This window comes from Ceratosolen solmsi, unplaced genomic scaffold (genome assembly GCF_000503995.2).
Source record: "Ceratosolen solmsi marchali unplaced genomic scaffold, CerSol_1.0 scaffold7, whole genome shotgun sequence".
NCBI lineage: Eukaryota > Metazoa > Arthropoda > Insecta > Hymenoptera > Agaonidae > Ceratosolen > Ceratosolen solmsi.
The window spans coordinates 12,278,410-12,298,320 of record NW_011948413.1 but is presented as its reverse complement, the minus strand read 5'-3'; the positions used below and the strand labels follow the sequence as shown (position 1 = coordinate 12,298,320).

Sequence of the window (19,911 nt, the reverse complement as noted above, 5' to 3'; positions counted from 1 at the left end):
ATTACTAAAATAGATCTTTAAACTACAAAGACAATGCTTTTTCATTTTTCATTCAAATTGTTAAATAAATATTTTTTTGTTTCTTTTTTAATTCTAATATTTCCCATTAAATCATGATTTCTATTCCTAAACTGCATTTGTTTCCCTAATCCTTAATACATCTATTTATTTATTACTATTAATTAGTTCATTCTATAATTAATGATTGTACAATCCGTAATCATAATAAGCGTTTCATAAAAATAATATATTATATTCATTTCCAAAATTTACAATTATACATCGTCTGTTAAAATTTCGAATTTATTCGATGCTACATATGTCTCTTCGCTTTTTGACGTTTCATCTGATTCGTTAGAACTGTCATTCTCAGAATTGCTATTATCTTCGCTAGCCTTTGCTATATCATCTTCTTCAGCATCCGAGGATGAATTAGACATATCTGAGAAGCTTTCTTCAGCTTGATTTCTTGCTTGAATCCATTTCACAACCTTTATACTAGAATGGTTTTCCCAAATTTCTACATAAAAAGAACATAATTTTTTAATACGTTTGTATAAACTATACGTGCTGTAAAATGATATGTTTTTGTATGTTCGTGTGTGTGTTTGTGTGTGTGTGTGTGTGTGTGTTTTTTTTTTTATTTACCTTGTTCGATCGACCATTTTGGTGGATAGGCATAGAGACAAATCTTTCCTTCTAGAGCCATCCTAAGTAATGAATTTGCGGCTCTGTATGTATCTAATCTAGCTGCTTTAGCAGTGCGATAACCTCTTTTAGCAGCCCAACCGTCACAAATATCCAATGCTGACCAACTGTCATCGTTGTCTGGATGTTGAAGCTTCAACAGTTTAGGAAAATCTATTCTTTCTGCTAAAAATTTAATAGTTGTGTACGGATCTCGAACTTGCGCAATGGGAAACGATCCCATTAATATCTGAAACTCTTTAGGTACAGTTGACGGAAAAACTAAACCAGGACAGTCGCATAAGCAGACGTTCTTGGTGAGAAATATTGTTTGAAAATGCTTTGTATGGCCTGGAGTACGTGAGACACTTACAACCTTTTTACCTGGTGATTATGAAAAATGCAAAAAATATAATTATAAAAATCCACAAAATTTTAAGTTCTTTTTATTACCCATTAATGCATTAATCAATGAAGATTTTCCAACATTTGGAGTACCAACGCACCCAATCGTCAATACTCCATTTTTGTACTTTTCGTGTTCAAAGTATCCGGTATCTTTCTTCTCTATTACAACATTATCGTTCCTTTCCAAATCATTCATATCGCACTCTGACTGCATTTCTTCCTGAATTTTCTTAGCCCACCTACTTAAATCAACTTGATCTCCTACAATGTTTTTGCATGTTTCCATAATTTTTTGGGCTCCTTCTGCAGCCATTTTTAATTTACCTTTTCTTCTTATTTTCACATTTGCTTCTTGATTAATATTTTCCTTTAAATTATAGGTCGGAAAAGATGTAAATACTAAAATATGAAGTTTTGGATATTTATTTTTAAAATATTCTTGCCATGCGACAATCAATGCAGACGGGGCCAGATCCACTTTATTCAAAATTAGTATCATATCCTTGCCCAAATCATTGGTCACATAATTATATAAATACGGTGGAAACATCATAACTGGATATCTTATATCAGCAATGATTAATAATATATCTGACATTTCAATTACTCTCCATAATTGTCTCCAAGTTTCAAGATTAAGCTCGAAATAGCTGATTTTACGAATAGTTTCAAGTTTCTTTAAATATTCCTATAAAGTTGAAATTTAATCAATAGGATTACAATTTAACAAGTATCAATTAAGCTTCTCAAAGTAAAAGAAAATTTTAAAAACTCAACCAAAAAATATTTGTGTTCTCGCATATCCAGCTCTTCTTTATTCATAGCGAAATCCCACGTTGGCCTTTTTGGCATATCTATATAATCTGGAAAATAATCATCCGAGACTTCCTGATCCTCAATATCGCACGCTTCAATCACATTTCTTGCCTCTTCCCTTCTTTTTTGTAATTCTTCTTTAGTTTCTTCAAAAAATTGTAACGCATACTTATTTTTTCCAGCATTGTCTTTCGGTTGTTTATTGATTTTTTTAATATCGCGCTCAAGCTCATTAAACTCTTGATTTTTACCAGCTATTAACATGAAATATAAAGTGCATGAATTAATAGAATTATTTCGAACGAATTAGAATATTATACGAATTTACCACATTATTTACAAAAAAAGTGTACCAATTATATATTTAAACCCTACTCTAAATAATTTAAAAATAAGCTTACTTAAAAAAATATTGGTTTTTCGTTGATTTTTATTTTGCATTTGTTGTTTCTTGGCTTTCCCACTAAACGCAATCTTTTTTCTACCCTGCGGCATCATTAATATCTTTCTTTTCTATTCAATATTACAATTAATATCATAAATAAACTATAACGTGTTAATGGCAACCGGTGTTATCCTTTCTGGACTATAACGAGGAGAAACTTTATTCCATCCCATTAAAGATTTTCTTATCTTTCAACAGCTGATGTAAAGGCTAATCTCGCAACAAACATGAAAATTTCAACTGAAGGTTAAATTACAAGTATTTTATCGTTTCATTCAAACAGTTCTTAATTTAATTATTATACAAACAAAAATACATATATATATATATATATATACATTTTAATATATGCATATGTATATATATATATATATATTCAAAAAGATGGCGGATATGGCAGGAAACTGGTGTCTCATTGAGAGCGATCCTGGTGTTTTTACAGAATTAATTAAAGAATTTGGTAGATATTTTTAAATCCATACCTTAATAATGTATATAAATTTATATACGCATGCATGCAAATACATATATAGGCATATTATATCTATTTTTTATGCATATATATATAAATATACATATGCATATATATGCATGCGCATGCATACTTCTATACTTCTATATATGCATATATACATAGATTTGGATTGATGGTGCATAGAACTTGATATGTGTGTGCAAACGTGCATTTATGCACTTTATATATTTATACGCTTGCATATGCACACACATATGATCTAAAGATTTTAGTCAAATAAACTTCATTTCAATTTATATGCATAATGACATGTCAAAATGTTTCTTCTCTTGTTATGTTTGTGTATTTTAATTTAAAGGTGTAAAGGGAGCTCAAGTTGAAGAGATATATAGTCTTGACGATGAACAATTTGAAAATGTAAAGTAAGTATATATATATATATATATATATATATATATATATGTATGTATATATAGTTTTTCAAATATTCTTTAATAAAATTTCTAATTTATTTTAATAGACCAATTCACGGTTTGATTTTTCTATTCAAATGGGTACAAGATGATGAACCATCGGGAAGTATTGTACAAGATAGCAGATTGGATAAAATATTTTTCGCCAAACAGGTTTAAAGAATATTTTAATATATTTTTATTTAAAACAAATTTTCCTCGATAAATGTTAATAAGTGTATATACTAATATACAACCAATACATGGCACATATAATGCACTTGTAAATTAATGTTTATAAAAGCGTAAATAATAAATTTCATTTAATTTCCCAACAGGTTTGTGCAATAAATACACTAATTTTTATCATTTTAGGTCATTAACAATGCATGTGCGACGCAAGCTATCTTAAGTGTTTTACTGAATTGTAAACATACGGACATATCTTTGGGACCAAATTTAGAACAAGTGAAGACGTTTTGTCAAAGTTTTGATGCCAATATGAGAGGTCTTGTTCTAAGTAATTCAGATGTAATCAGAGAAGTTCACAATTCTTTCGCTAGGTAACGTTCATTCGTGTAATAATACATTAATAATTTTTAATTTAATTTTCAATCATACCTATGCAATTTATTTACAGGCAGACGTTATTCGAATACGATTGTAAACAATTACTTAAGGACGAAGATGTATTTCATTTTGTAAGTTATGTACCAATCGATGGAAGATTATACGAACTGGATGGATTAAAAGATGGGCCGATTGATTTGGGACCCTGTTTACCCGGTGATCAATGGGTACAAGCAGCCAAACCCACAATTGAAAAAAGAATAAAAAAGTAAGTCGATCGGTTGACATGTAATATTACTTTTATTTAGGGTTTATGAATAATCAGGTTTATTTACACTGTAAATGCAATTTAAGTGAAAATTAAAGTCAACACTAACGAGCGAAATATAATTTAATTGTGTTAAATTTCTTTAATATAATAAAATTTGAAATATATTTTAATGTCTATCGTTATACTGTAAATAATTTGTATCAAATTCAATTATAAAAAACATATGGCGATTGTTGCATTTTATGAATATTACCGAATATACAAAAACAATTCAAATTTCAACTCACTTGGTAATTAAAATTGAAAAAAGGTACTTATAAATTAAATTGTTTTCTAGTTAACTATCTTAATTTGCTTTTGCACTATTAATTACAAATGTTTTAGATACAATGAGGGAGAAATACATTTCAATTTAATGGCATTAGTGAGCGATAGAAAAATGCTTTATGAGAGGCAAAAAAATTTAACGAGTGATGCAAATGAAATTACTAGATTACAAGCGCTGATCGATGAAGAGATTTGGAAATCCAAAAAATATAAAATAGAAAATATAAGAAGAAAACATAATTATCTGCCACTGATAATGGAATTACTGAAAATTTTGGCAAAAGAAGGTAAACTTGTCTCCTTATATCAAAAAGCAAAAGAAAGAGCTATTGAAAAGGAGGCAAAGAAAAATAAGACATGAAATTTGTAAATTTATTAAATTAAAAATATAAATTATGTAATTAAAATCATTAATAAAATTTTTTTAATATAATTATTACAAGTATAATTTACTTTTGGCTGCACTTTAATTTATGCTTTATTGTATGTACATTTATTAAAATGCTTATTTACTATTATAATGGCTAATGTCTTAGTTAATTATTTTTGATAAATCTGTGTCATTATATACAATATTACCATTATTATATAATAGCCTAGGTAACATTTTATCTTCAAAGTTGTTCGCTAAGTATGGAATATATTTATTATATAAGAAATGTAATTGATCTGTAAAAGAAAAATACTTCATTTCTAGCGGATAACAAAATTTCTGCGAAAAATAATTTAAATATGATTTTGTAAAATAGTCGACAAGTTTTTATTTGTATATAATATTTGTTATAGAATATAAATATATACGTATTGCTCGGAAAAAGAAAACTGTATAAATCGATGCTAACTTATAATGACAGTAGATGTAAATGTATTAAAGATTCTTTGATAATATAATTGTCCAAAACTTTACAATATATTTAAAGTAAATTTAACTCGCAATAACTTCTTAATCGAGATAAAATCATGTATGTCAAATGTTAATATACATATTTTCCAATAAAATGATAATAAAAATATATTGCTAAAAATAATTTAACTAAAATATTGTTTCCTTTTTATCGGATATGCAAACTGATTATGTTTATTAATTTGCAAATTTATATAAAATTAATCTAGCTTAACCATAGATGAATGTATATTAAATTATTTGTTTCTGAAATATGATGTTTTAAACACTGCTATTAATGTAAAATTTAATTGCTTATGTTATGAAATTTTTGAAATTATTACAAGATTATATACTTCTTGTTATAGAAATGAAATCGGAAGAAATTTATTATTATTAAGTAAAATTTAATTGCTTATGTTATGAAATTTTTGAAATTATTACAAGATTATATACTTCTTGTTATAGAAATGAAATCGGAAGAAATTTATTATTAACAATTATATTCAATGATAGCTTTACTACCTGAAAATTTTGTAGAATGAACTTTCATCCTCCCAAGTTTAATTAAATTGGTAAAAATTCTATATATATATTCTCTTGTAACGCCATCAAACAACAAAATAACCTTGTGCCAATTTATTTCTTTCAAATCGGTTATTTCATTTTTATGTAAACTGGATGAAAAATATATAATTTAAATTAGATTTTAAAAAATATTTGCTTTCGCAATCACATACTTACTATTTGATTAATTTTATTTTAATGTGATTCAGATAAATTGGTTCAACGCAAAATAGTTGCATGTGCAATCGTTGGTGCCAAAGTTGTTTTAATTTTTTATAATTTATGTTCAGTTTCGATTCCATTGTTAGCCATATAAAATCAGGAAGTTTGTGGCCTTTTAATTCTTTTATAGTCTTGCATAATGTTATTTCCATTAATACATCGATGAAGTTTTTTATCGTTAATAATGTCCAATCAGTGCTAACTATAAACGTGAGATTTTACTTTTGTATTATTACAAAATAAACATAATAGCAAATAATTTTATTATCGTATTTTGCTTTTGTTATTGGTTAAAATTGACCGTGTTTGTGAATGTTAAAATCGACAAAAAATCTTACTTCGTAAATGAAAATTTTTCGTACTCTTATAATAAGCCATTTATTTCAACACTATACAATCAAATTCTATTATAATCTTTAGTTTCCAACTTATATTCATAAATCTTATCTTATGTTAGAGATCCATTTTTAGGTTAAATTTTTAAAAACACTCTACGTGATCCTGTTTAGTATCATTTATAGGATTTGGTACACATGCACGGAACTTATGAATTTGGTTAAATTGTATCTACCTAAATCTAGAAGTAATTAAAAGTATCAGAGTTATTTAATTTGGATAAATTTTTATAGACTTTATTTCAAATTATAATATGAAAAATTGATGATTATATTATGAGTAACAGAGGTAGAAGTTAAACTTTTCATAATCAATTATTATTTTTATAGTTTTTTGCAGCAAAAATTTATATTAAAATTACTTTATCAATATTATCATTTAGATTGCAATTTAGATTTGAAAGGGTTATTAATATAGACTGGACATTTATAAAAAATTTAAAATAAAATTATACCTTATCCATCTACGCAAAATATATATATATATATATATATATATAATGTTTTTCTTTATCCTTAGCTTCATATTCCCTATTCTATCATAATAACAGGATAAGTATTTGGATATTTTCAAAGAGCGTGTATATCATTTAATAATAACGGTATATTATTAATCAATGAGAAGATTATAAAATATTAATTATTTATTATTTTATATTATCCTAGATTTGATTAAATTCGTTTATACATAAGATGTTATGTATCGTGCTCGTGTAAAAGTAAAATTTTGTAAATACATTGATCAATACAATAGAAATTTTATAATACTTACAATAAAACTAATTTATATTAACATGAATTTATTTACTTTTTAGGAATTTATAAATACTACATATATAAAATGATAATGATGATAAAATTTGAAGGCCGGTTACTTTCGAGCTTCGTTTGCATGCAGAAAATCTTCTTGAAATAATTTGGTTCGTTATAAACTATCGCGTAATACATCATACTATTATTTAATACTTTGTATTAAAATTATTAAGAATATTCTATTATTTATCACATTAATACATACTAGTATAGGGCAACTTATTTAGTTCTTTCTGTTTTTGTTTCTGTTTTCTCATTTTTAATTTCGTCCAGATCACTGGTGTACGATCAAACATTTAAATTTGAAATATAATATCCAAACTTTTATTAGAAAAAAGAAAAAATTTTATTACCTATTTGATAATTTATAAAATAATAAGTTTATAAACGAAAGTCTAATAATTGAATTTTTGTCGAAATTCAAGGCTTTTCGAAATCTAATGATTAAACAAATTTATCAAGCAGGCCAGCATCGAATATAAATTAAATGCCAATCAGCAAAATAAATTAGTAGAAATAATTCTCCTTAAGGCATAGAACCTTAAAACTGTAGGTAAAATTGTAGATTTGATGTAAATTTTAGAGCTTAATTCTTCTCGACTTACCGCTTCGAACATTGTTATTATTATATTATCCCTATCGCATGAACAATTCCCAATGAAATATCACTAATTCTAATTTAAAAGCATTATGGCGCGTTACGCATAAAGTATAAATAATTGTATTATAATTAGACTCATCTGACAATAGATGATTTTCTATAGATTGGACGCGTTAAATTTTACATCAACACCACCCGACGAGTCACATTGTCATCCCAATCTAGTCGTCTCAATGAATTGTAATCCCATCGTAATGGTGGTAAAATAAATAGTTTACAGGATTCAGAATGAGATATTAGTGGCCGGTGAGTCTAGAATAATCGATGTCGAGGAGAAAAACTAATCTCTTATTTATCCTTTGCGACAGCTTTTTTGCCTTGGAGTTTGCACACTCGTGGAACGAACTTGCTCGAGTTGTGTCTAATATCATTAAAGCTGGTTGAGTGCAATTTTGACGAATGGAAAATTGATTTTAAATTATCTAGTGACGGTTCGGTATTACCTTACATTTCCAATAGCAAATTCCGTGTATAATTTTTATTTTACAATTAAATGCCCTTCTTTTCGTACGAATGATGGTTCGTTGAAATTACAAATTACTCATCATCCAAATTTATGAAGATATCCGTGCAAGTCACCAAAAATTCTTTTAGCAACGTTGATTTTGAACTCGTCTATTTCTTTGACATGATTTGGATTGTTCGTAAAAAATTACATTTTATTATTCATAATAGTTTTTTAATAAGCACTCATTTAAAATAGAGCCTGTTTCTTAGGAAATCAATGTGGTTGGAAGGAATTTAAGTTTGAATGTTAAACGTCAACAATCACTTACTTATCAATTTTAATTTATTAATTATGCCACGATAAATTCGATTGTCTATCGAAAATTGCATGTTTCGATAAAGGGAGATTCTCACTTTTTGCACAATATAATTTATCCTTTCCTTTAATCCTATATTAAACACTTTGTGCAACTATTAATAATAAATTTGATGTCTTAATATGTATATTATGCATAATGTCATATTATGCGAGTCAATTATTTTTTGAAAATTAAAAAGTTTTAAAAATTTAGATCATCTAATTTTACAATAGATTAAAAAATACATCCATATATACATATATTTTAAGTTCTATCTACATAACTTATTTATAAAATAATAAAGATAATGATATTCTTAAATTACAATAACTGTATCGAAAGCATAGTTTTTACTTTTTATGTATGTTCATCGCCGAACACATTTGCTTTAGTTTTATTTACAAATAAGTTTTCTTTGCCTTTATCCACATACATTAATTTGTTATTTTTAAAATGTAATTTAGGCAAAAAAGTGTCGAATGATTTTCCTTTCATTATAGGAATATGTTCATTGTACAAATATTGTATAATATCTGAAATAATATAAAATGCTTTAATTGCAAGCCTTAGTATCGCCTATTTATTGTTTTTATAATATATACAAAACTTTATATTACCTTTTAATGTTGAAGAGTTGATTTTCGTTTTTGCATATTCTATAAGGTGTTTAAATAATTTTGACAGAAACAATGAGGGTACGCCATCAAATTTTAAACAAACATTATCCCACGCTAAATTTTCTAATATTTTATCATCTTGCCTATGTACGCTGAAAAATGTAATGCATTCGATAAACAGTCATTCATTTTTCTATGGATGTCATTTTCTCTAGAGAAGTTTATTGAATATTTCAATACTTACTATTCAATTAAATTAATTTTCAGCTCGTTCAAATAAATCGGTTCAGGGCAAAAGATTTGCATGTGCAATTGGTAATACCAAAAATTTTGTAAAATTTTCTGATCAATATTCAATTTTTTTCCCATTTCATCCCATATAGTTTGATCAATAACTATATTCTTTAATTCTTCTAATTTACAGGTTGAAGTTTCTGTTAATGTGTTAATGAATTCTCGCACCATTGCGTAAGTCCATGAAATATTGATGTCCACTGTAAAGAAATCTTGATTAAAATAGAATGTCGATTTGATTGAAAAGTAAAGAAATCTCGAACAATACGATGATATTTAAACCATTTTCACAAATCGAATTTTTTAAAGTATTTTTAGTACGTTTTACATTTTTATCTTTATTTTTATTGTTCGAATTTTTGTAATCATCGCTACTACTTTCACGTGCATTATATACATTGTTTTTTAAATTATATTTTTTAATTAATATTCTAAAACGACGTCGAATACTATGTCGTTTTCTATTTAAAATCTTTGCTACATGAGCAGATGAATTAATTAATTTAGTGCTTGATGTATTGGACAAATGTCTCACTATGATACTATCTTCTTTATGAGTAAACTTTCTGTAATAAAGTACAATTCAATGATATATTGAAGAAAATATAAATATATAAAAGAAAATTAATTGTTTTAATTTTTATTTAATTTACCCAGTGTTAACATTGGCATCGAACGAGCTGCGAAATCGAAAATAAACACTATTTAAGGTTCTAGAAGGTAATCCGTTAGCTAGAAATCTTACAAAATTTTTTCTTTGTTCAAAATTAAGATAACACTTTCCATTATGGCTAAAGTACAAAAACGGTTTAACATTATTTTTCTTCCAGTTGTGAATCTACAACGATTTATTATAATTACTTTCGATAAAAATTTATGTTCTATTAACGACGCATACCTCACAAAAGCTTTTCCAATTTTTCTTAATAATACTATTTTCTTCTTTATCAAATACCCCTTTTTTTAAAACTGCAAACTTTTCAAATGCTTGCAACTCTTGTTTGCTTAAAGCTCTCGATCCTGCATGCCTTTCAATTTTATGTTGAAGCGGTACTTTGTGTTGTAATTTAATTTCCAATGACTGTAATTTCTAAAACATAATAGAGAAAATTACAAAACTCATGACTTACAATAAAATTGAATATTAAATATTATATTTGCAAAAGTATGCGATATAGATTTACAATGCATATAACATCGGCGCCTAGGTACAATACATTTTTATTATTATTTGTTTTTAACTAAAATATAAGACTTTTATAATCCTTGAATGTAATTTAATTTTTAATAATCGTATTATTGTCTGTTCACGAAAGAAATAATGACTGACCTTTATACATGCTTCTGATAATGGGCTCGATACTGATTTAGGTTCTACATTTTGTTTATTATCAAAACTATTATCTACAGAAAGAAAGTTTTTCAAATTTAATTTGTTTGTAACGGTAATTTTTTCTTTGTCTTTCTTCATTATTTGATCAGATTCATCATCTTTTTTAGTAAAATACAAAGGATCTTTTATTTGCTTCTCCTCCGATTTCTCAATTACTTTTGAATTTATAATATTATTGCTGACTGACGGTGAATATTTTGAAATATTTGACAATAGGGCTGTATTCATTCTTACTCCACTCCAATCACGAGTCATCCTTGTACTCTCATTAATAAGATCATTTGCTTTAATACTGCGCTCTTTAACAAATGTATTTTTAGATGAATTATTAAACACATCTCTCTGCGATAATGACAATGTTCCAGATTTTCTTAATGCATTTTCCATAATTTTTTTTTTCAATTTAGATTCACTACTACCTTGGGAATTTGCTACAATTTCATCATCGCTTCTGTTTTCTTTATTTATAATTTGACTTTCGTTTAAATTACATTTCACAGCTCTCATATCAGTTAAATTTTTAGATTTTTTCTTAGGGCTAGTCATTTTTATTTATTACAAGACGTTAACCTTGATTGTTTTAATTCTTGAACTATCAAAAAATAATTCTTATATTTAATTTTTTATTTTAATCTACAATAAATGTAAATATATTGTATAAAATTTTAGACATTTTTTAATTTCAACAAACGCATATTTAAATGTTTAGTTATATTTTGTGTATTTCAGCTCAATTAGTCGAACCCATCATTTAAGATAAGCAAATAGCAATGTATACAACATAACCTCTAAATTTTTGTTTTTATCCGGTAGCGAATGTAAGGAATGAATTATGCACGTGCATATAAGCTTTCTCTCTCTCTCTCTCTCTCTCTCTCTCTCTGCCTATATATAATAATATATGCACACAAACGCATATATATATATATATATATATATATATATATATATATATAATATATATGTATATATATACATTTGAACATTTGTATATACTGTTTATGTGAATTTGTAATTTTTATATGATAAACATAGCATTAAATTTAATAAATTCTTCTACCTTTAAAATTAATCTTTTATTTTATCAGTAAAAAATGTACACATTAATACGCATAAAAAAAAAGGTAGAAATAGCGATGGAGCTAATTAGTTTCTAATTTAGTTTCTACATTGCATGCAAATATGCATATATACATATATGTGTGAATATCTGTATTTATTTATTTAAAATAGATAGCTGAACAATATTACTTATTAACTAAAAAATGAGTGATTAAAACAAATTTAATACTTATTTTAAATTATTTATTTCTCTTTTCCTTAAGTTTTATATACATATATTTTAACAAAATAGTATAAGTCTTAAAATGAAAGAAAAAAATATTTATAAAATTTATTTGATCAATATTTCTAAAGAGAATTATAGCTTAGCGAAACAGTTGATAAATATTAATAAATACCGACGGATATTTTTGTTCAAATTATTCTTAACAAGATATGGAAATGTTTGAATGAATAACAGTTTAAAATTTCTATATAACATGGAACGGTACAATTACAGATTACTTAAATCAATCAAAGTTATATTTTATTCTATTATTCGCATCTATTCTGAATTGATGTAACAATAAAGAAGGTTTTTTATCTACAATATAATTATTAGTAAACTGGTATTGTTCTAAATCTGTCTGAAAATAAGCATACAATTATTATTTACCAAGCATTTTATTCGTTTATTTAAGAACATTTAGAAACTTACCATTGTTTATATGTATAGTTAAATAAAAAAAATAGCGTCATGTTGTCAAGATTTCATTATAAGCATTTAAGGTTTTCTTGACAAATTGACAATCTAGGAATAAATGGCTACATTATATAAATATCGCTAAAAGTCTTGACATTCGTGAGTAAATTAGATTAAAGTGGCATTAATATGAATGTAGGGACTAGGTATCGTTCGGTAATGAAAATAGCACTGGTCACAAGTGATCGAAGAGTATAATCAAGATCAAACTCACTATTTCACGAATATCATCTCTCATCGACACTCTTAATTTTACCTAATAAAACGTTAAAAAAATAATATACATACAATAGCAATCTTCAAGCTCATGCTTATAAAAAATGTTAAAAAAAAAAAAAAACAAACAAAACAAAACAAAACAAAGATAAAATGATAATAATGATAATAACAATTAAGAAAATAAAATAAAGTAAATAAAGTAAATAAATAAATGAATGGACCTTATTGGAAAATAAGCGGTACAATGTTGAGATGATCCAGCCTGAGCCTGACGTGAGTCGCTCAACAGCCAGCGAACAAAATAATGTTTAACCATTGCTCTGGCAGAGGAGAGCGATGACATTGAAAAATAAAATGAGCGATAACTGTAAATTCGATTCGAGGACCCGATGGCCATTATAATATATCGTAATAAGAAAAAGTTGCCTCGTTTTCCCACATCGTACTGATAATGGGCACGAATGGTCCTCAACGCATTGGTAATGTCCTGATGAGCGAGATAGGGAGATAGGGAGATAGCGAGATAGCCGTGTGACCGGGACGACAAGATAGACCACCATATTTCCTCGACATCCTCCGCGACTTGGCTCCACTTCGACAAGCCCCTCTCTAGTATCACTAGTGTCCCTAGTTACAAAGCCTAGAGAGCCGCTGAGAGAGCTTCGCCGAGACGGGCGGGCAATAGCGAGACTAGAAGAGACTCGGAGTAGTGACAATTTCCAACGACTAGCCGACATCTGTTGGTCCCGAGGCCGCATTCCCGTCTCGAACGTCGAGTCCGCCTGATATTCCCACAGCCGAGAACCCCCCCGACTTGGCCCCATGCAGTGGGCTCCGACTCGGGTACGCGCTACGCGCCCGGTTCGCTTCCAATGTCCCGTCGTCTCCGTACTCTTCTCGGTCGCGCGAGCTGAACATTGAGCCCGGGGAGACCCGTCGATAATCGCGAGAGCAGCATTCGAGAGAGCCGTCGGCCCGGTCTCGCTCGGACTCCCCTGCCCCAGCCCCTCGAGAGTATATACAATATATACACATGTAGTTGCAAGATGGCGGCCAAAGTGGCTTTCGTGGTTGAGCAGTGAGTCTTGGGAGTTATCGCGCGCCCGTTGTTATAATGCATCTGACGAACTTGCCGTGCCTCTACAGCCGTTCGCTCGTCGCCTTGGCAAGCCGCGTCTACGAGCTCTTCTCCGTGCCTGGGTGCGAGCCAGCACCCTGAAACAAGAGGGCCACCACGCATTCCTTTTCTCTCTCTCTTCCCGGTCGATCCATTTTTTCTCGCCTCTCCCGTTCGTTCCATCGCGACGTTGCTGCATACGCGCGTTGCCTCCCGCGGTGCTGGGCTCCGCCGCTGGCCATCCACGAGGCGAAGTGGACGAGACGAGGAGACGACGAGGCGGGCTTCCTGGGTGAAGAGTCGTGGGGCCCTCGGGGCCTGGGACGGGCTTCGCTTCGCTTCGGCCGACCGATAGACGAGAGGTGAAGGACGAGAGGAGAAGAGGATCCCCCTAGCTCTCTGGGTGCGTGGAGGAAAAAGAGGAGCAGCTTATCTGTGTCGAGTCGTCGTGTGCCATTGCGGGCGCTTATAGACGATTATTATTATTCGCTGGGGCCGCCCGACAGCAGCTTGCTTATTCCGTTGGGGCGACGGTGCTCTCGCGGATGTTTAGACGGGATCGGGGGATGCGCATCGGGTTACACTTCCCTCGACCTTTTGGTCTTCGTCTTTGGTCTGACAATCAAGTCACGGATTAATCGTCGTCCCGATTAATATTGTCGTAGTTGAGGGGGCGCAAGACGTCGGCCACGGACGGCTGCACGCACCGTTGACGTCGCGATTTGGATTAACAAGTGCTTATGTATAATGCTCGGCGGCTCTTCGACTGAAGCCGTAATGGTTGTCTGTCCTTGATAAGCCACTTAGCCACTCGGCTTATCATCGGGGTCGTCGTTTTCTTTATGGTGTCTGCTAGTTTTGTCTGTGATAAACGCTTGGGATTGACAATTTCGTTGGCGGAGGCGTGTTAAATGTTGAGATCGCGATGCGTCCGATTATTGGCATCGGGATAGCGCAACTTTCCTCGACAATTCAATTGGCCTAGATTATTTTTCGAAATACTCGGTGGGTTTTTAATCGTGGAGAGAGAGAGAGAGAGAGAGAGAGAGAGAGAGAGAGAGCGTTTGTGGAAAAAATGTACGATTAACTAGCAATTTACGAATGTCCGAGGCTTTGTTTGACATTGTTATCGCTTGTATATTTTATGCCTCTGCTACCCATTACCGAAATAGTAAGAATTTGCAAAAACTCAACAAACTGAGAGTAAATGTCACGCTTAATGAGAACTTTAAGTTTGTTTTGTAAAATTTTTAACTGCCAAATTAACGACTTTAGTTATGAGCTACAGCGCTTTTGAGAACAAAAAAAAGAAAAAAAAAAGATAATAAATTTGGCCCGAGCCAAGCTTCATTTATACACCTATTTTATCGCTGAATTTTAATAAATAGATTTAACTGCATAATTACATTACGTTGCATTTGTAAATTTGTTTTAATGTACATTTTACGTTTGTCGTCGTCGTCGCTGCTGTTGTTGTTGTTATTGTTGTTGCTGCTTCTGCTGCTGTTGTGCTTATTTGTCGATAAATTTATAACAAGTATCGATAAGTATGTTTGACAGAATGAATTATTGGTGAATAAGCGTGAGAATCGCCGAATTGATTCTTCAAAATATTTCTTCAAAACAATTGAATCTACAAAATCTTGTGTAACTACAAAATCTTAACCTCGTAAACAATTATGTTGCAGGACAGTATCGATTAGAATAGTCTGAAGCCGGATTAAATATAAGTATTTATGTGGACATACGTTCTTTTGGCTTGGAGATAATTTCCTCGCTTCATGTATATCGCTCACAATTTGGATCCATCGAATATGCTAATATTAAATGCATTTGCAATTAAAGAGCTTGCGTGACGCATGTAAAAATTTTCCAAGTATGCGGAGGCGGCTATTAAGATCCTGATATAGTTTATACAGCGAGCTATTTCACAGCTATCGAGCATCCGTATCTTTCAACGATCGATTGTCGTAAAGGAAAATCTTTAGCGAGTGTACCTTCGCACCCTGAATTGTATTTACACAATGGCAGAAACACAGCGAATGACCACGTATGGAAGATATCCATCGTGTGCAAATAATTCTCGCCTCGAAGAAAGAAGATCTAGAAGGTAAAATGATCCTTTGATATCTCCTCCTCCTCCCCCCTCCCCCTCCCTATAAACTCGCTTTATTTTTGAACTCAAAGTTATTTTTCAATCGTTCCCTTTGCAGGCTGGCCATGATATTGGAACGAAACAGAAAATCGGACAAACCAGATGATTTCGTGTGCTACGAATCAAGCGACGACGAAGAGGAAACTGTCATGGATGGTAAACAGTTTTTAAGGACATCGTTCAACTTTATCGATTACGTTCGCTCTCGAGAAACCAATACAAGAGAAATTCGCAAAATTAATCAAGAATTTGGCTCGAGGCATATACTAAGTCATGATCTTTTTAAAGAATATTCGGTTAGTTTAAATAATATGAATAAAGTATTCTGTTCTCAATGGCTCAGCGATCGACAAGTTGTGTTTGGAACCAAATGCAATAAATTAATGGTTTATGATGTTGCTACGCAAAAATTAGATCAGATTCCATCTTTGCACGGGAGACAAAATTCCTCTGGCGGATTAGGCGGTGTTGCCGAACAGCAATGTGGCATACATTCCGTTCAAATAAATCCATCGAGGTAATTATGCATTGATAGTGGTGTGAAAATGCGACTCTTACTTGGAAAATCTTTAAATAGACGATACACATCGCTTACTCAGCCATGTGTAAATACATTTACCGCTAACGTTCAACCAACTTTTGTTCAAAGCTTTATAATTCCACGATAAACAATCAAAGCCTTTTCCAGTACTTTTAATGCTCATTAATAATAAAACGTCGTTAATGGACGAATTTATTTTACGTGCGAAAATACGTATGTGTTTCGCCATAATTTCTTAATTATTGGCATTAAATTTGTATTTCAAAAATTGCAAGTCTGTTTAGAAGAAAAAAGAATATATGCAATTATTATATTTGCAGGACTCTTTTGGCTACAGGAGGTAGAAATAGTACTGAGATAGCAATTTATAGATTACCAACTTTAGATCCTGTATGCGTTGGTGAATCAGGACACAGGGACTGGGTATACGATATGTGTTGGCTAGACGATGAATTCTTAGTTTCAGGATCTAAGGATACTAAAATGGCTTTGTGGCAAATTGACAGCGATTTATCCGAAGCTCCGGACAAAGCCGACATACCATCGCACAGGTTAATAATTATCAACTAATTAAACTCAATTGGCTATTAGCTAAGCGCCAAAGTGCAATTATTATATTCGACCATTAATGTTGTGATTCTTTTAATATAGACTAATTCAGCCAGTGTGTGTCAAAGAATGTAGATCTGCTCAGAAGGTGCGCTCGTTGCTCTTCAACAAAGCATACAAAGAAATCGCTGTATTGTCGATGAACAGTTTTATACACATTTGGTCCGCAGAAACATTTAAGCAAAAAATATCTCGTAAGTTACCCGCTTGTCAAGATAATGTTTGTTTAGCTGTACACGATGATGGATTGTACGCAGTTGGATGTCGATCGTACACATTACTTTTAGATGCTAGAACTCTACAGCCAATTAAGAAAGTACCATCGAGGTAACGATTTTGCATTATTCTAGAAATGATTTAATGTTTAACTGGCATTGACAAGTTTTGTTTTGTTGCTTCCTCCCCCCCCCCCTCTCGGTTAACAGATACAGCGGATGTGGCATTAGATCAGCCAGTTTTCAAGGCTCGGTATTAACAATTGGAACAGGGCTCGGAATGCTCATGTTTTACGATATTAGAGCCCAAAAATATTTGGAATCATCGATTAATTCTAATCGAACTGTCATGTTGAAAGCTTCCAAGGGTTATGTGGTAAATAATAATTTTATTCTTCTATCTTCTTCGTTATTACATCTTCAATGTACAGTTCTCTTAAGCATGCATCGATAGCCTATTGACAGACGAAATATAATTTTTATCTTCTCGCGCAGTTCCCCGATGAAGATTACATCGATGGATTTCAAAACGTTAAATACACTCCGGCCATTTATACGCATTGCTATGATGCATCAGGAACTCGTCTGTTTTGTGCTGGTGGTCCACTTCCAACTAATCTCTATGGGAATTATGCAGGATTATGGCAATGAATATACACGTTCATTAATACGTATAGTTGTAATTTTATCGATCTTAATCATCACATTTTGTGACATGTGCTTAAGAAGCCAGCATATTCGGTATGCACAAGACTTGAAAGACTAGCGGAGGATAATAGAAAAATTTAGGAACTTGTGGGCGGCAATTGTACGATAATATAAATAATTAATGTTGATAACTACTCTCTCCCCTTATCACCGTATATATATATATATATATATATATATATATATATAATAGATTAATTTTGTAAAACGTTCGGTTTGATAAAACTATACGCAACGTACTAAAAAACTGTAGGTGAATTTAGATGTTTTAGTTTATTAACTTGCCATAAATTTGCTTTATATAATCGAATTATTTTCGAACGATTGAAGTACACGAGATTGAGGCAAGCTTATTTGAAAATGGAAATATATGTGGTAGATTGGTGTAGTTAATAATAACTTTTTGTAATACGTTTTGCAACGGTTATTGTGCTACCAAGGCCTTGAAATATTGATATATAATGGATTTTGTGGTCAAGACTTCGTTCTTTTTTCAATCCCATCGAGTTAATTCTTATCAACTTACTAATCGAACATTACCACTAAATACCTTTATTATTTAGCGTTATTTTAAAATCATTTTCCAAAGAATTTCAGCGATATACTAAATCTATGAGAAAGTCTTCGAACAAATCTGTTTGCTTGCAAAAATTGGGATTGACCGGACGAAATTTTCAAACTTTCAATTATCATTCTTTTAATTGATACGAAAGATAGGATTACCACTAGACCCAATATGATTAATTAAATGAATGCTAGGTATTCTTTGTCCGCATAATATGTGTATTATATTACATTTTACTATGTAAATGATATGTCAATCGATATAGCAAATTCATTTCAGAGAACGTATGAATGTTAATGTATAATTTTAGTGTATCCATGGTCAAACAAATCTACTAAAGGACTTTAAAATCATAATTCATAAATTTAAGATGAGCAAATTCTCATTGATATGCACAATGTAAATTGAAAAAATTTTAATATATATTATTCATCCGTGTTGACGGAGGAGACAAAATTAATTCGGATTTTTCAGTCCAATAGTAAATTATCGAATACGATTATTTTTTGGCAAGACTAACGGGATGCGTAAACTGTGATTGTATAAATGCGTTCGGTAGAGTGCAATTGAAAGAATTTGTTTATTGTATCGTAGATGTTAAGAGAGAGAGAGAGAGAGAGAGAGAGAGAGAGAGAAACAAATTATCACAAGCAACTGTAACCATCAATCGTATTTCTGAGAGCAAGCGGAGATGACAATCGATTAATCGATGTCGTCATCGTTGCCGTCATCGTTGCCATCAATGCTGCTTCTTATAAACTCCAAGCGATTAAAAGTCGTTCATCAGTGTTATTTATTGACAAGAGCGTGTTTGTTGAAACTGGAATAGCTTTTAAGTGTGTACATTGAAAGGAAACAAAACAAAAAACGAAGAAA

The 19,911-nt window shown here is 30.7% G+C and overlaps 4 protein-coding genes across 4 annotated transcripts; 2 read left to right on the top strand and 2 right to left on the bottom strand.

Moving 5' to 3' along the window:
• Nucleotides 1-78: 78 nt before the first annotated feature.
• Ns4 (Nucleostemin 4) lies at nucleotides 79-2,617 on the bottom strand. The gene is made up of 5 exons (XM_011506200.1): nucleotides 2,313-2,617; nucleotides 1,873-2,165; nucleotides 1,141-1,783; nucleotides 649-1,071; nucleotides 79-520 (listed from the first exon to the last, which is right to left on the bottom strand). The coding sequence occupies exons 1-5, from the start codon at nucleotides 2,407-2,409 to the stop codon at nucleotides 276-278; spliced, it is 1,701 nt and encodes a 566-aa protein (XP_011504502.1). The 5' UTR covers nucleotides 2,410-2,617; the 3' UTR covers nucleotides 79-275.
• Nucleotides 2,618-2,740: 123 nt separating this feature from the next.
• Uch-L5 (ubiquitin carboxy-terminal hydrolase L5) lies at nucleotides 2,741-4,830 on the top strand. The gene is made up of 6 exons (XM_011506199.1): nucleotides 2,741-2,816; nucleotides 3,190-3,253; nucleotides 3,352-3,457; nucleotides 3,659-3,846; nucleotides 3,924-4,121; nucleotides 4,509-4,830. Exons 1-6 carry the CDS (start codon nucleotides 2,741-2,743, stop codon nucleotides 4,810-4,812), a joined length of 936 nt encoding a protein of 311 aa, XP_011504501.1. The 3' UTR covers nucleotides 4,813-4,830.
• Nucleotides 4,831-5,827: 997 nt separating this feature from the next.
• Nucleotides 5,828-10,793, bottom strand: LOC105367695 (uncharacterized; the record flags this gene model as incomplete). Its single annotated transcript, XM_011506464.1, has 7 exons — nucleotides 5,828-6,011; nucleotides 6,079-6,325; nucleotides 9,416-9,567; nucleotides 9,660-9,984; nucleotides 10,151-10,275; nucleotides 10,363-10,547; nucleotides 10,608-10,793. Coding segments are annotated over 7 exons (1,404 nt in total), but the record flags the coding sequence as incomplete, so codon positions are not given.
• Nucleotides 10,794-15,937: 5,144 nt separating this feature from the next.
• DCAF12 (DDB1 and CUL4 associated factor 12-like protein) lies at nucleotides 15,938-18,486 on the top strand. The gene is made up of 6 exons (XM_011506198.1): nucleotides 15,938-16,352; nucleotides 16,456-16,914; nucleotides 17,259-17,489; nucleotides 17,590-17,874; nucleotides 17,973-18,138; nucleotides 18,258-18,486. Exons 1-6 carry the CDS (start codon nucleotides 16,267-16,269, stop codon nucleotides 18,411-18,413), a joined length of 1,383 nt encoding a protein of 460 aa, XP_011504500.1. The 5' UTR covers nucleotides 15,938-16,266; the 3' UTR covers nucleotides 18,414-18,486.
• The last annotated feature ends 1,425 nt before the right edge of the window (nucleotides 18,487-19,911 follow it).

Bases quoted from the DNA above. Each gene is read 5' to 3' on its own strand.
- Ns4 (XM_011506200.1), bottom strand. From the start codon at position 2,409: ATGATGCCGCAGGGTAGAAAAAAGATTGCGTTTAGTGGGAAAGCCAAG. The intron at 2,166-2,312 runs GTAAGCTTATTT...TCATGTTAATAG, and splicing joins AAAAACCAATATTTTTTTAA to CTGGTAAAAATCAAGAGTTT. The intron at 1,072-1,140 runs GTAATAAAAAGA...CATAATCACCAG, and splicing joins ATTGATTAATGCATTAATGG to GTAAAAAGGTTGTAAGTGTC.
- Uch-L5 (XM_011506199.1), top strand. From the start codon at position 2,741: ATGGCGGATATGGCAGGAAACTGGTGTCTCATTGAGAGCGATCCTGGT. The intron at 3,254-3,351 runs GTAAGTATATAT...TTATTTTAATAG, and splicing joins GAACAATTTGAAAATGTAAA to ACCAATTCACGGTTTGATTT. The intron at 3,458-3,658 runs GTTTAAAGAATA...TTATCATTTTAG, and splicing joins AAATATTTTTCGCCAAACAG to GTCATTAACAATGCATGTGC.
- DCAF12 (XM_011506198.1), top strand. From the start codon at position 16,267: ATGGCAGAAACACAGCGAATGACCACGTATGGAAGATATCCATCGTGT. The intron at 16,353-16,455 runs GTAAAATGATCC...TTCCCTTTGCAG, and splicing joins GAAGAAAGAAGATCTAGAAG to GCTGGCCATGATATTGGAAC. The intron at 16,915-17,258 runs GTAATTATGCAT...TTATATTTGCAG, and splicing joins GTTCAAATAAATCCATCGAG to GACTCTTTTGGCTACAGGAG.